Source organism: Nyctereutes procyonoides, unplaced genomic scaffold, assembly GCF_905146905.1.
Source record: "Nyctereutes procyonoides isolate TBG_1078 unplaced genomic scaffold, NYPRO_anot_genome, whole genome shotgun sequence".
Lineage (NCBI taxonomy): Eukaryota > Metazoa > Chordata > Mammalia > Carnivora > Canidae > Nyctereutes > Nyctereutes procyonoides.
The window spans coordinates 37,408,550-37,421,710 of NW_026575051.1; the positions used below are offsets into that span (position 1 = coordinate 37,408,550).

Genomic DNA, 13,161 nt, shown 5'->3' on the forward strand with positions numbered 1-13,161 from the left:
GATGTGCTGATATCTATAGGAATAAGATAGAATATAAGTTCAAAATCCTGTATTAGTGTGTTTGGGTTGCCATAACAGAATACCATAGACTGAGTAGCTTAAACAACAAAAATTTATTTTCTCACAGTTCTGGAGGCTTAGAAGTCCAAGATCAAGGTGCCATCACTTTGTAGACCACCACCTCCTCACTGTATCCTTCCTTATATGGCCTTTCTTGTATGCTTGCACAGAGAGAAATCTCTGCATTTCTTCTTTTAATGAGGACACCAGTCCTTTTAGATTAAGGCCTCACTTTTCTGACCTTATTTAACCTTTATTACCTTATCGGATGTATCATAGTCACAGGGGGGTTAGAGCTTTAATGTGTGAATTTTGAAGGGACACAATTTAGTCTATCATAGACCTTGATGGAGAGAGAATCTTATGTGTTACCTAGAATGTATTCTATATACAGAATGAAAGCAGTTACTAGAACAAGATTTTTAAGTATATGGTGTCTTTTCATACTTCCCGTTGCTTTGCAATTATGGTGACATTGAGCAACCCTCATTTATTTTAAGTTAATAAAACAAGCTATGTAGTATGATTCTATCTGTTGCAGCACTGGGGCTTTAAAATAAATATTTATGTAGTAGATATAGATGTTTTAATGTCTCTGAAGCACCATAAAAATACCAATAGAACAGTATACTTCCCCTTTAAAATATATAATCTATTCATATATAATACATATTTCTATAACATTTTTATAAATTATGCACTTCATGAACTTTTTTTAAAGCTTATATGTGTCACTCAACTAGACTTTTTATATATTAAATCATTTGTTCTTGTGACAGTTCTTTGAAATAGGTGCCATTTTCACCCTAATTTCACAGAGAGGAGAAACTGAGGTAAATAGTAAATTACAAAACCCTAGCTTTCAAATATGTATAATTCTGCTTAGACCTGCTAATCTGGCCTGTTAGGTTTTCTGTTAATAACATACCACTTCCGAAAAAGATCCACTTTAGCATTTGCTTCTGAGACTAGACAGCACAATAAAAAAGACAAGTGGAGTGATGCTGGGGATGATGCCTCTCTGGGGCATGTCTGTTACTCAAAAAAATATTAACTAAACATTTATGTGTGGGCTTCTAAAAACAAAAATTGCTTCTGTAAGTTTATGTGTCCTTCAACGCACGATTTTTGAATTCTTTTTCTTTACCAGGCAGTTTTTAGCCTCTGGGAATATAGCAGTGAACAAGGCAATGATCCTGCTCTCTCATAGTTTATATGTAGTGGGGAGAGAGCTAGTAAACAGCTACAACAAAAACAACAGAAAATTTATATCTGTTGTGAATATGTCATGTCAAGTGCCTGTGTTGCTTACTGTAGATTGAATAAACAATTGAAAAGCTAATATTTGATGACAAAAATGCGAAGTGTTAGGGGAATTGCAATCCAGACAAAAATAAGCTGTGGTGTTTGAGGAGCAGAATAAATGAGTGGTATGCCTGGAGCAGAAAGAAGAAAAAATAGAGTAGTATAAGAAGGTTGAAGTAGGCAATGGCCAGATTATGCACACTTACAAACCATAGTAAGGAGTTAGGGTTTGACTCAGGTGCATTGTGCGTGGCTCTGGGGAATTCTGATAAGATCCAGTAATGAGTAGAAGGTATAAGAGCAAATTCCCTTCATAATATCTTTCATGCCCACATTCATTTAGTCCACAGAATTTACTGAGCAATGAACAGTGGTCTGTGTTCTCCCAAAGACCAGTTTTATGATTTTAGTGATTACCTATGTGAAATAAAATTATTTGGTCACATGGAGTTTCACACACATTGACAATGCGTGCTATTTTGTGAACAATTTGTATGCAGATTATCTTCATTCTTGAGACTTTCTAGAACTCTGAAATAGATCTGTGATAAACCTTTAAATTTCCTGTAACTTGTGTACATTTCCTGTATGGGTGATAGTAATGGACTATAGAATAATTTCATATTTGTATAATCTGTTTAAAAAGATGACAGTTCTTATGCTTTCGTCATTTTTAATTATCTCCAAATTTAACTTTTCATCAGATAGAATGGATTGTATCTTCATTCGTTTCTATTAATCTTCTAATAATTAATTCGCTCTGGAAGAGAGCCAAAGCAAATCTGGTATATTTCCTGCTTTGGTAATATATTTTCATATATAACTGACAGAAATGAAATACCTGAAGTATTTAACATTTTCTTTATAGTAATTTTGTCCAGTGATGATGATGATGATGACAATGACAGGACTAACAGAAGAGAAAGCATATCTCCTCAACCTGCTGATTCAGCATGTTCTTCCCCAGCACCATCCACTGGAAAAGTAGAAGCAGCACTAAATGAAAATATCTGTAGAGTAGAGCATGAACTAAGAAGCATTCCAGCAGATTCAGAGTTAAATACAGTTACATTGCCAAGAAAAGCAAGAATGAAAGACCAGGTACTTTTCACATTTATTGACATTTACTCAGAGTAAATCTCCCCTTTGGGATGTAAATATTTTTTTAAAGGGAAATTTGGCAGTGTCTTTAGGAGAAAAAGATGAATTATTTGTTAAGCGGGGCTTAAAATTCCGATTGGAAGGTTATTTAAGAGAACAGTAAAGAATACACAAAAATAAATTTCTATTAAGTTAAAAGCTCAAAGTGTAAAAAATTCAGCAAGAAGAAACATCAGCCTTGCGGTGAAATATAAGTATGACAAGTATATTTATATGTATAATCTAGTGGACAGGGAGAAGTCATTTTAACTTGGGTGTATTATACTATAATACTATTGTTTTGGTATGTTTTAATATAAAAAATTCAAAATGTTCATGTGGTAGAAGACAACAGAAATTATGTCAATAAATAGATCTAGAAAGGAATGTTTGTAATTAGTAATCTAAAGATAGAAATAGACAAAAGGAACAGAAAATTCAGATGAACTTAACCTTCTCAAAATGAATACAAAGTCAATTAATATGAATTGCTGCTGGCTAGACTCCAAGGAAAAGGGTACTTTTCTAATTTGCAGGTGGAAAAGAAAAAGTTATTATGGCCTTTTGGGAAAGCGATTCTAAAAACATTCATTAAAATTTTTGAATGTGTAGTGAATGACCAAATAATCCATTCCCTAGACTCAATCTCAAAAGAAACTTCTCCCTACAGAGAGGGAGTATCTACATATACTGTATGTATAAGCATGATTATTGGCAAACAAAATCATTGTTTATTAGTATGGAAATGGTTGAAGAAATTATGGTATATCTATACTGTAGACCGTTATGCAGCCATTGAGAATTAGAGCTATGAAATGACTTTTAGGATTCTTAACATGGTATTGGTAGGAATACCACAATACAGAAATATATCCATATTTTCTTATTTTTATAAAAAAGACTTGTATGTTAAAAAATTATGTATGTGTATACAAATATAAAAATGTAGAAACCTCTATCCTTGGTTGTTACAATGGAAAACATATGAAAGACAAAGTAACTATAATGATGATGGAAGACTATGGATTATTATTTTAATATAACCTTGTGAATGCCTTTTCAAGCATTTCAGCCCAATAAAAATAGTAAATGAAGGGATGAATATACTTTATTAAATGAAAAGTATAGAACAGTGTGTACCAAAACACTGTAAACTGAAGTTAATCAGTAAATGTGAGTGGGGAAGAAACAGTGAACTCTGAGTTGGTCCTTTGTGTATTTTTTGTTTCTTAAAAATCAAGAAATGAAAGCAAACCACAGAAAAATGAGTAAAGGAAATGAATAGAGTTTTAAAAAGATAATAAAGCACTAAAAATGAAATTAAAATACATTTTGTTAACTGTCCAGTTGTTGAAAAATTTTAAAGTATATAATAGTGTGTCGTTTTGGTTAGTGTTTGGAGAAATGAAATTATGGAAATTGGTATAGCTGTGTTGGAGGGCAGTTTGGCAATAGTTACATACATAACTATGATTTAGCTACCAAAATGCTTGGAGAAGAATAGTGTGTCATGGGGGTAAGGTCAAAAAGAACTCATATGTCCAACCTAGGAGGGTTCAGTTAAATAAATAATGGATTTCCATATGATGGAATTTGTGGATAAACAGTTTTCATACTTCACACTGAATAAGAAGGGTTCCTTAGTGTTCTTTTAGAGGTTTCTTGGAAAAATACGGACTATTCACTTCTAGACGCAAACTCTCCACTTTGGATTCAACTGGAACTCTTAAATTATGTATTTTATTAGCTAAATGACATTTCATTTGAAGAAATAATTCTGAAACTAAAAAAAGCTTTTAAACCTCTTTAATAGTTTCTATTAATAATTTGGGAAAATATTTATGATTAATCTGTTAATAAGCCTGAAAAAGCAGTTTGCAGAACTGAGTGTGTGAGTGTGTGCATGTGTGTTTTGTGTTAATTCATATTTTTTATTATGCCATAGATCATAGAAATGTCTCTAGAGGGACAATGGGGAAAATAGTGCCTATCTCTCCACAGTGGGTCTTTTTCCTTGCTTTCTATCAAGATCATGTTTTATTCTTGTGATAATAAGGTTTTTAACATAACTTTATTTACCTTTAAATTATATACTCAAAGTAATATTTTATATTGTGATTAAATTGCATGTGGAAGTGAATGAAATATCAACAGATCAAGTACTTTAACATTTTAAAATATGCAAAGAAAAATCCTTTTGTAAATGACCATTCCCCTAAGTTACCTGTTTTCTAAAGAATTGCTGGTTTGTGGGGGGGTGCCTGAATGGCTCAGTCAGTTAAACGTCTGCCTTCTGCTCAGGTCATGATCCCAGGGTCCTGGGATTGAGCCCTGAGTCGGGCTCCCTGCTCAGTAGGGAGTCTGCTGTTTTCTCTCCCTCTGCCCCTACCCCCCCCTCCACTTGTGGGGTCCTCTCCCTCTCTCTCTCTCAAATAAATAAAAGCTTAAAAAAAAAAAGAATTGGTGATTCAATCCAAGCATTATGACCATTATTACTAGCTAAATTATCTAACATCTTACTCTGTGAAACACTGTGCTAAGCTGCTTGTATACACCAGTTCATTTGGACAGATACTCTTACTAATTTAAAGTTTAATAAATCAAAACTTAAGGAGATATTGTTTTAAAAATTAGGTAATTGGGACACCTGAGGGGCTCAGTCAGGTAAGCATCTGCTTTTAGCTCATGTCATGATCCCGGGGTCCTGGGATTGAGCTCCGGGTCCTGGGATTAAGCCCCGCTTCGGACTCTGCTCAGTGGGAGCCTGCTTCTCCTCTGCTCTCCCTCTGCCTGCAGCTCTGCTTACTTGTGCACTTGGGCTTACTCATGTGCGCTCTCTCTCTCTCTCTCTCTCTCTCTCTCAAATAAATAAAATCTTTTTTAAAGAATTAAATAACTAAAATGTGGTAGAGCTATGGTTTAAACCTAGGTAGTCTGATTCCCAGATTACCATTTGTCAATGCTGTGCTATTACTGGAATTTCATGGTATAGCTGGACAAAACAGGATTTCAGTTATATGAAATCAGTAAATGTTTAATCTCCTGCTGAAGTAAAATGAGTCTTTTATGTTTTGATAATTACACTTCATGTTGAGTCTTTGCATATGTGTACAGCCTTGTTTGCAGCCTTGTTTTTTTAGTTTCTTATTAAGTGAAAAAAATTTCTTCTTTTTCAGTTTGGTAATTCTATTGTCAGCACACCTCTAAAACGTCGTAAAGTGACACCTCAAGAAACTTTAGTTGATCCTGTATCTTTAAGCTGCCAAAGTTCCTTTGACAGTGTCATTTTAAACTGTCGAAGTATACGAGTAGGAACACTCTTCCGGCTATTAATAGAGCCTGTAATTGTAAGTATATTTGTAAGCTTTTTACTGTACCAGTTATGAGATTCAAAATTCCATAGCTAAGGCTAATATATAATTTAAAATTTGTAAATTAAAATATTTAACTTAATAGAATATTAAAGATTATTTAAAGATTTCAAATTGCTTTAAGAGTATGTAGACAAGGGGATCCCTGGGTGGCGCAGTGGTTTGGCGCCTGTCTTTGGCCCGGGGCCCGATCCTGGAGACCCGGGATCGAATCCCACGTCGGGCTCCCGGTGCATAGAGCCTGCTTCTCCCTCTGCCTATGTCTCTGCCTCTCTCTCTCTCTCTGTGACTGTCATAAATTAAAAAAAAAAAAAGAGTATGTAGACAAGTATAAATGGCTCCTTAAAATAAAAAACAATGAATTAAAATTTATGATATTTCAGGTAGTGACATATTCATCATAGATAATATTCTCACTGAGTTAGGAAACCATTATGTTACTGTTTTATTCTCATGCCAGCTCAGTGCATGGAAAGAGTATTTTAAAGAATGGCAATGAGAGAAAGAAGAATCCAAAAGCTTTGGGGCTACAGAAAAATGTCTTGCAACATTAAGACTCCTAGAAATAGATTATTGGAATAAATTGCCACTCAGGAGGCATTGTGCTTTTGGACTAGTTTGGTGTCTGCAAAGCCCAAAGGACTTTCTATAGTTCTTTTATTGTACTTGTCATACCTGTTAATTCTGCTGCCACCAGTCTAATTCAATGTGTAATTTCTATTTGAAATTTTAATATAATCTCCTTAACCAGCCTTCTTAGTCATCATCTTTCTTCTTTCTAATGTATTATATGCATTATTCATAGATTTTTTCTTTTTTTTTTCATTATTCATAGATTAATCTTCCTATAGCACTGCACTTAGTTTGTAACCTTTTATTTTATAAAGACTTAACTTGGTGTCTGAAGCTGTTTTCATTTATTCTTTCAAACCCAGTCTGCTAGTATTGTTCTTGATACATAAAGCATAAAAGTCTTTAAGAAAACATTATATTATATCAGGAAAGGAAAAAAGTTTTATTAATATTATTTAAATTATGGTAAGTAGTAGCTATTTTTTTTTCTAGGAGTAGTAGTTTCAGGATACAATATGATCAATAGGAAAAAAAAAAGGCCCTATCAGTTAGTGTATGAGAAAGTAAATTACGGATCTGATTTCTTACTACAGCAAAGCTATATGGGAAACCTGCAATTTTTTTTAAATCATTAACTCCAGCTTCTCACCATTTAAAAACTAGTAATCCAGAGATTTAAAGCAAATTATACAGACTACACTATCTAGTACCCAGTAACATTGTAACATACATTAGGGTTGTGAGAGATTTATGAAATTTGTGTTTTATTACAAGCCTTCTTCGTATAGATTATCTTTTCCTAGTTTCTGTTAACAAAAAGTATCATTATAAGTCAGAATACCTCAAAACTTCTCAGGGGGGGATCCCTGTGTGGTGCAGCGGTTTGGCGCCTGCATTTGGCCTGGGGTGCGATCCTGGAGACCCGGGATCGAATCCCACGTCGGGCTCCCGGTGCATGGAGCCTGCTTCTCCCTCTGCCTGTGTCTCTGCCTCTCTCTCTTTCTCTCTGTGTGACTATCATAAAAAAAAAAAAAAAAAACCTTATCAGGGGTACCCTATAGGTTTTATGGCTTTTCCCCACATTAACATTATTATTCAGAGCTTTTCAACATGATAATTAAGGTTTTCCTAATAATTTAGATGTTTAGTTGAAAGTTGCATATTTGGTTGCAAGGTTGGCTAACAACTACATTAGGACACCTGGCTGGCTCAGTCAGTAGAACATGCGACACTTGATCTCAAGGTTGTGAGTTCGAGCTCCATTTTGGATGTAGAGGTTACTTTAGAAAAAAAAGAGTACTGCATTAAAATTAAATTTTTTTTACATGAAAGTTACATGTTAGATTATATATGATATATAGTGGAAGAAACGAACTGCATGAATTTAAGAAATAAAAGGCAAAAAGTTTTTTAAATTTTAAAAAAGCAAAGTATTTGCAATATAAAATGTGTTCATACAGGTTTATTTTTTTAATGCTTAATATTTCAACCAAAAATAATTGTATTTTTATTGTGGAATTTTGTGATCTGTGATATTAACTTTCCTTGTACCATGGGATTTTTCTAGAGAACATTCTTTGATAAAGGATAATTAATCTATAATTTCTTCAGAAAATGTATTAAAAATAAAGATGATTTAGGGCACATAGGTGGCTCAGCTTCTTAAGCATCAACTCTTGATTGTGGCTCCAGTCATGATCTCAGGGCCATGGGATCAAGCTCTGCATCAGGCTCCTGCTGGGCGTGGAACCTACTTGGAATTCTCTCTCCTTCTCACTGTGCCCCTCACTCTGGCCTCTCTTTCTCTTTCTCTCTCTAAAAAAAGAGAAAATAATAATAATAAAATGAAATGATTTGACATTTTTTTCTTGAATATAACTTCCTTATGTTTTTATAGTGAGATGATTTATCTGCCATGTCATCATTAATCTCAGAAACAGATTTTAAATTTTTTACTATTGGGGAGGCCCAGGTGGCTCAGTGGTTTAGCGCCGCCTTCAGCCCAGGGCCTGATCCTGGAGACCCGGGATCAAGTCCCACGTCAGGCTCCCTGCATGGAGCCTGCTTCTCCCTCTGCCGTTGTCTCTGCCTCTCTCTCTCTCTTTGTGTCTCTCATGAATAAATAAATAAAATCTTTTTTAAAAAAATAAATGTTTTACCATTTTAAGTATTTTATCAAATCTCATTTATTATTGGTTAATTTAATTATTTTAAATTCATTCATTGCAAGTAGCGGTACTATCTAGAAGTGCCAATTTTAAATCCTTTTTTTTTTTTTTAAGATTTTATTTATTCCTTTGAATAAATAAAGGGGAGGCAGAGAGAGAGGGAGAAGCAGGCTCCCTGCTCAGCCCCAATGCAGGGCTTGATCCCAGGACCCTGTGATCATGATCTGAACCAAAGATAGAGGCTTAACTGACTAAGCCACCCAGGCGCCCTGCCAATTTTAAATCATTTTATTTTGTTCTTAAATAAGCTCTCTGTGCCCATTGTGGACTGAACTCATGACTCAGATCAAGAGTCACATACTCTACTAAGTGAGCCAGCCATTTTTATTTAAAAGTAGTGTCAATTTGGGCAGCCCCGGTGGCACAGCGGTTTAGCACCGCCTTCAGCCCAGGGCGTGATCCTGAGACCCGGAATCGAGTCCCACGTTGGGCTCCCTGCATGGAGCCTGCTTCTCCCTCTGCTTGTGTCTCTGCCCCCTCCCCCTCTCTCTCTGTGTGTCTCTAATAAATAAATAAAAATTTAAAAAAAAATCTTAAAAAAAAGTAGTGTCAATTTTATTTGAAAGTAAATACTTTTATTTTACGGGGAAATGGCTTACATTATTAGTAAGTAAGTTCCAATATAATACAGTTCCTCATTTTTCCAGTGAGAAAAATGAGAAGATACAAAATCAAGGTTTTTAGCCAATATAATACAGTTCCTCATTTTTCCAGTGAGAAAAATGAGAAGATACAAAATCAAGGTTTTTAGCCAACGTAAATTTAGAAGCTCTTGGAGATTATGGTGAAATGTCTACTTGTAATTTACTTACAAATTTTTAAAGGACAGATACTTAACATCTACTTCTTTCTATTTTTACATAACTTTAGCTTCTATGTATGTAGGAATGTTTCCCAAGCTGTCAGTAAGCATTTTTGGTGTCCCCAAAAACAGTCCTCAAACAGTGTGTTCTCAAACACAGTCTTTAGAAGGGTATAGTTTGTATTACATTTTAGACTTTGCAGTTGTAATAATTACTAAATGTATATTTCTTTGTTTCCTTTTTCTACATTGTAGAAGTTTTGAAACAGAAAAGTTGAAATAGGTGGCTCAGCGGGTTAAGTGTCTGCTTTTGACTCAGGTTATGATCATAGGGTCCTGAGATCAAGCCCTGAACTGGGCTCTCTGCTCAGCAGGGAACATGCTTCTCCCCCTCTCTCTGACTTCCCGCTAATTGTGCACGCGCTTGCTCTCTGTCAAATAAATAAATAAAATCTTTAAAAAAATTTTTTTATTAAAATTTAAATTAAAAAATTTTAAAGATTTCTTTTATTTATTCATGAGAGACACACAGAGAGAGGTAGAGACACATAGGCAGAGTGAGAAATAGGCTCCATGCAGGGAGCCTGATGTGGCAGTCAATCCTGGGACTCCAGGATCACTCCTTGGGCCGAATGCAGATGCTTAACTGGTTGCTGAGCCACCCACGCATCCCTAAAATATTTTTTTTTTAAAGAGTTGAAATAATTTTACAGTGAACACTCCTAAAAGTCCCAGTTAGATCCTGCCATTAGCATTTTACTAAACTTAAACTTGTTTTTTGTATATCTATTCATCCTTCTATATATCAGTCCAAATCACTTATTTTTTTTTCATTTGTTTTTATTTGAAGTTCAATTTGCCAACATATAGCAACACTTATTTTTAAGTAGGCTCCATACCCAATATGGATCTTTAACTCTCACAACTCTGAGAGCAAGAGTTGCATGCTCTACGGAGTGAGCCAGGCACCCTCCAATTAACTAATTAATTATTAAAATTTTAGTTAGTAAACATATAGTGCAATATTGGTTTCTGGAATAAAATTCAGTGATTCATAACTTATATACAACACCCAGTACTCATCACAGGTGCCGTCCTTAATGCCTTTCATCCATCTAGCCCATCTCCCGCTTCTCTCCTCAATTCGTTCTCTATTGGAAAGAGTCTTTTGTGTTTTGGGAGCACCTGTTGGCTCTGGGGTTAACCGTCTAACTTCGGATTTCATCTTAGGTCATGATCCTAGGGTTTCAAGATCAAGCCCCCATGTCAGGCTCCAAGCTGGGTGTGGAGCCTGCTTAAGATTCTTAAGATTCTTTCTCCCCTTTTCCTCTACCCCTCTTCACCCTCTCTTTCTCAAAAGAAAAAAAAAAGTCTCTTATGGTTGTTTCCCTCTCCTATTTTTCTTTTCCCCCTTCCCATATGTTTTTTCTGTTTTTCTTCTTAAATGAGTGAGTCATATGGTATTTATTCTTACTCTGACTTATTTCACTTAGCGTAATACATCTAGCTCCATCCACATCATTGCAAATGGCCTCTATTTTCAAATGCATTTTGGAATTCTTGTTTACTTTTTTCATTCTCTCAACACAACATTATAAAGTGAGTATTAATTCAGGATACGGTGAGCTTAATATTTCTTTCTATGTCAAAATAATTCAATTAGAAAACCACCTTTTATAACTACCAATAGTAACTGATTGATGCAAGATCTTCAGTGGATGGTAAAGCCATTCGCAGAAAGGTTATTAGGGAACAGGATATAAACCAGCTTTCAGGTATCTCTCCACAGATTACTATTTAATTACTAAGGGAAAAATACATCTTTACATTGCTTTTGCCAAGTGATTAAGCTTGTATCTGTAATGGGACAGCCTAACATGTGCCTTCCAGTATGATAATAAAAGGAGGTGCAAAATATCACCTGTGTGCTATATTTGCTGGAAATGTATGACCTAAATTTTAAAATGTAGCAACACAAGTTCAAGATGTATATATTTTGCAGATCTTAGCCTGGATTCTTCAAAGGCTATGTCATAAAGAACAGAAGGGGGCATTTCTGGTCTAGACTAGGGTAGACAAAAGAGGCAAATATAACCTTGACAGAACATGGATTGGAGAAGTTAAAACACAATAAAGAACAATTTTGAATAATTGGGGAAATTTGAGTAATAAGTATATGTTGGATGGAGTTAATCTTGATTTTTTTTAGATGTGGTAATGCTGTTTTGGTTGTGTAGGAGAATGTCCTTGTTCTTGGGAGATACATCCTGAAAGATTTAGAGATGGAATATCATGATGCCTTCTGCTTGCCATTTTATGTTGGTTTAGCAAAAGGGGGGTGTGTATGTACATAGAAAGAGTGATGGGGATTAGGCAAGGCAAAATTTTAATACTTGGTGACTCTAGATAAAGAATATTCAGGTATTGATTGTAAAATTTGGTCAATGTCTCTTTGGAGTTATAAGAAATAAACTGATAATATAAGACATGTTCTAAGTGCTTGAATTAAAAGGTGAAGCTTGCCTTTCTGAAGATAATTTGGAATGAGGGGATAGCTCATATTTAAGTACATGGTAGATGGTTTTGTTTTTCCGCCTTCTATAGTCTAAGTTTCAGTGTGTCATTTACAGTATTTGTAGCAAAATCTTCATTAAGTCTATGGTACTAATTTCTTACTTTTTAGTTTTGTTTAGATTTTATCAAGATACAGCTAGAAGGTAAGCTATTTTATGTCTTTTTAGTCACTAAAGCTTTCTTTACAATAAAACACTTTACAGGAATAAAATATTAAATGATATTCATGGATTCATGAATATGATTACTTATATATTCTTAACAGAGGGCATGTATCTTAATAGTGTAATTTTATTCTGTAACATCATAAAACCTATGTTTAATTTTATAAGTATACTTCATTAGAATCTTCTTCATTTGAAAAAATATAGAAGCTTCTTTAATATAGTTATAAAAATTTTTCATATCCCACTATAGTTAATATACATAGATGTAGCAAATATGTGGTTAACTTTAATCTTGTATTTCCTCACCGTTTCCTCCATTCATGATTTTAAGAATTGATTCCTTTTCTAATTCCATTTATTTTCCTCCAGAACCAGAAAATGATCCTGTAGGGATTACTTTAAATACCTCTGATCTAACTAAATGTGAATGGTGTAATGTCCGAAAATTACCAGTTGTGTTTCTTCAGACAATACCAGCAGTTTATCAAAAGCTGAGCATGCAACTGCAAATGAATATGGAGGATAAAGTTTGGAATGATTCTAAAGGAATAAATAAATTAACAAGTAAGTTTTTAGGACACATTATAATACATACAGTGCATTGCATAACAGTGTGAGTGTGCTTTAAGCAAACAGATGTCTTAGATGTTATTTTTATCCACAATCTTCATAGTGATCTTGTAAGATCTATAATTATATATAATTATTATATATAATTATATATATATATATTTATATATATATAAAGCCCACAGAAGTGGAATTTGTAAAGATAAAACTCTCCACCATGCCTCCCTCCCCCAATAAACCCTCCCTCACACCTTCAAAAAAAACAAAAACAAAAACAAAAAAAAAAACATGGTCCCCACTAAAGATGAAACTCAGGTTTACCCACTTCGAAAGTTTTCAGGGGCACCTGGGTGGTTCAGTAGTTGAGTGTC

General features: G+C 34.3%; 1 protein-coding gene across 8 annotated transcripts in view; it reads left to right on the forward strand.

Annotated features, from left to right (window-relative positions):
- Positions 1 to 13,161, forward strand: part of SENP6 (SUMO specific peptidase 6) — a 115,085-nt gene that overhangs the window by 71,444 nt on the left and 30,480 nt on the right. For 7 of the 8 annotated variants that reach the window (XM_055329599.1, XM_055329602.1, XM_055329600.1 and 4 more), the window contains 4 exons: positions 2,234 to 2,466; positions 5,682 to 5,852; positions 12,163 to 12,196; positions 12,590 to 12,784. In XM_055329599.1, the coding sequence (XP_055185574.1) occupies positions 2,234 to 2,466; positions 5,682 to 5,852; positions 12,163 to 12,196; positions 12,590 to 12,784 (633 nt within the window). The remainder of the gene's footprint in view (positions 1 to 2,233; positions 2,467 to 5,681; positions 5,853 to 12,162; positions 12,197 to 12,589; positions 12,785 to 13,161) is intronic. The other variant, XM_055329606.1, reaches the window with a different exon arrangement.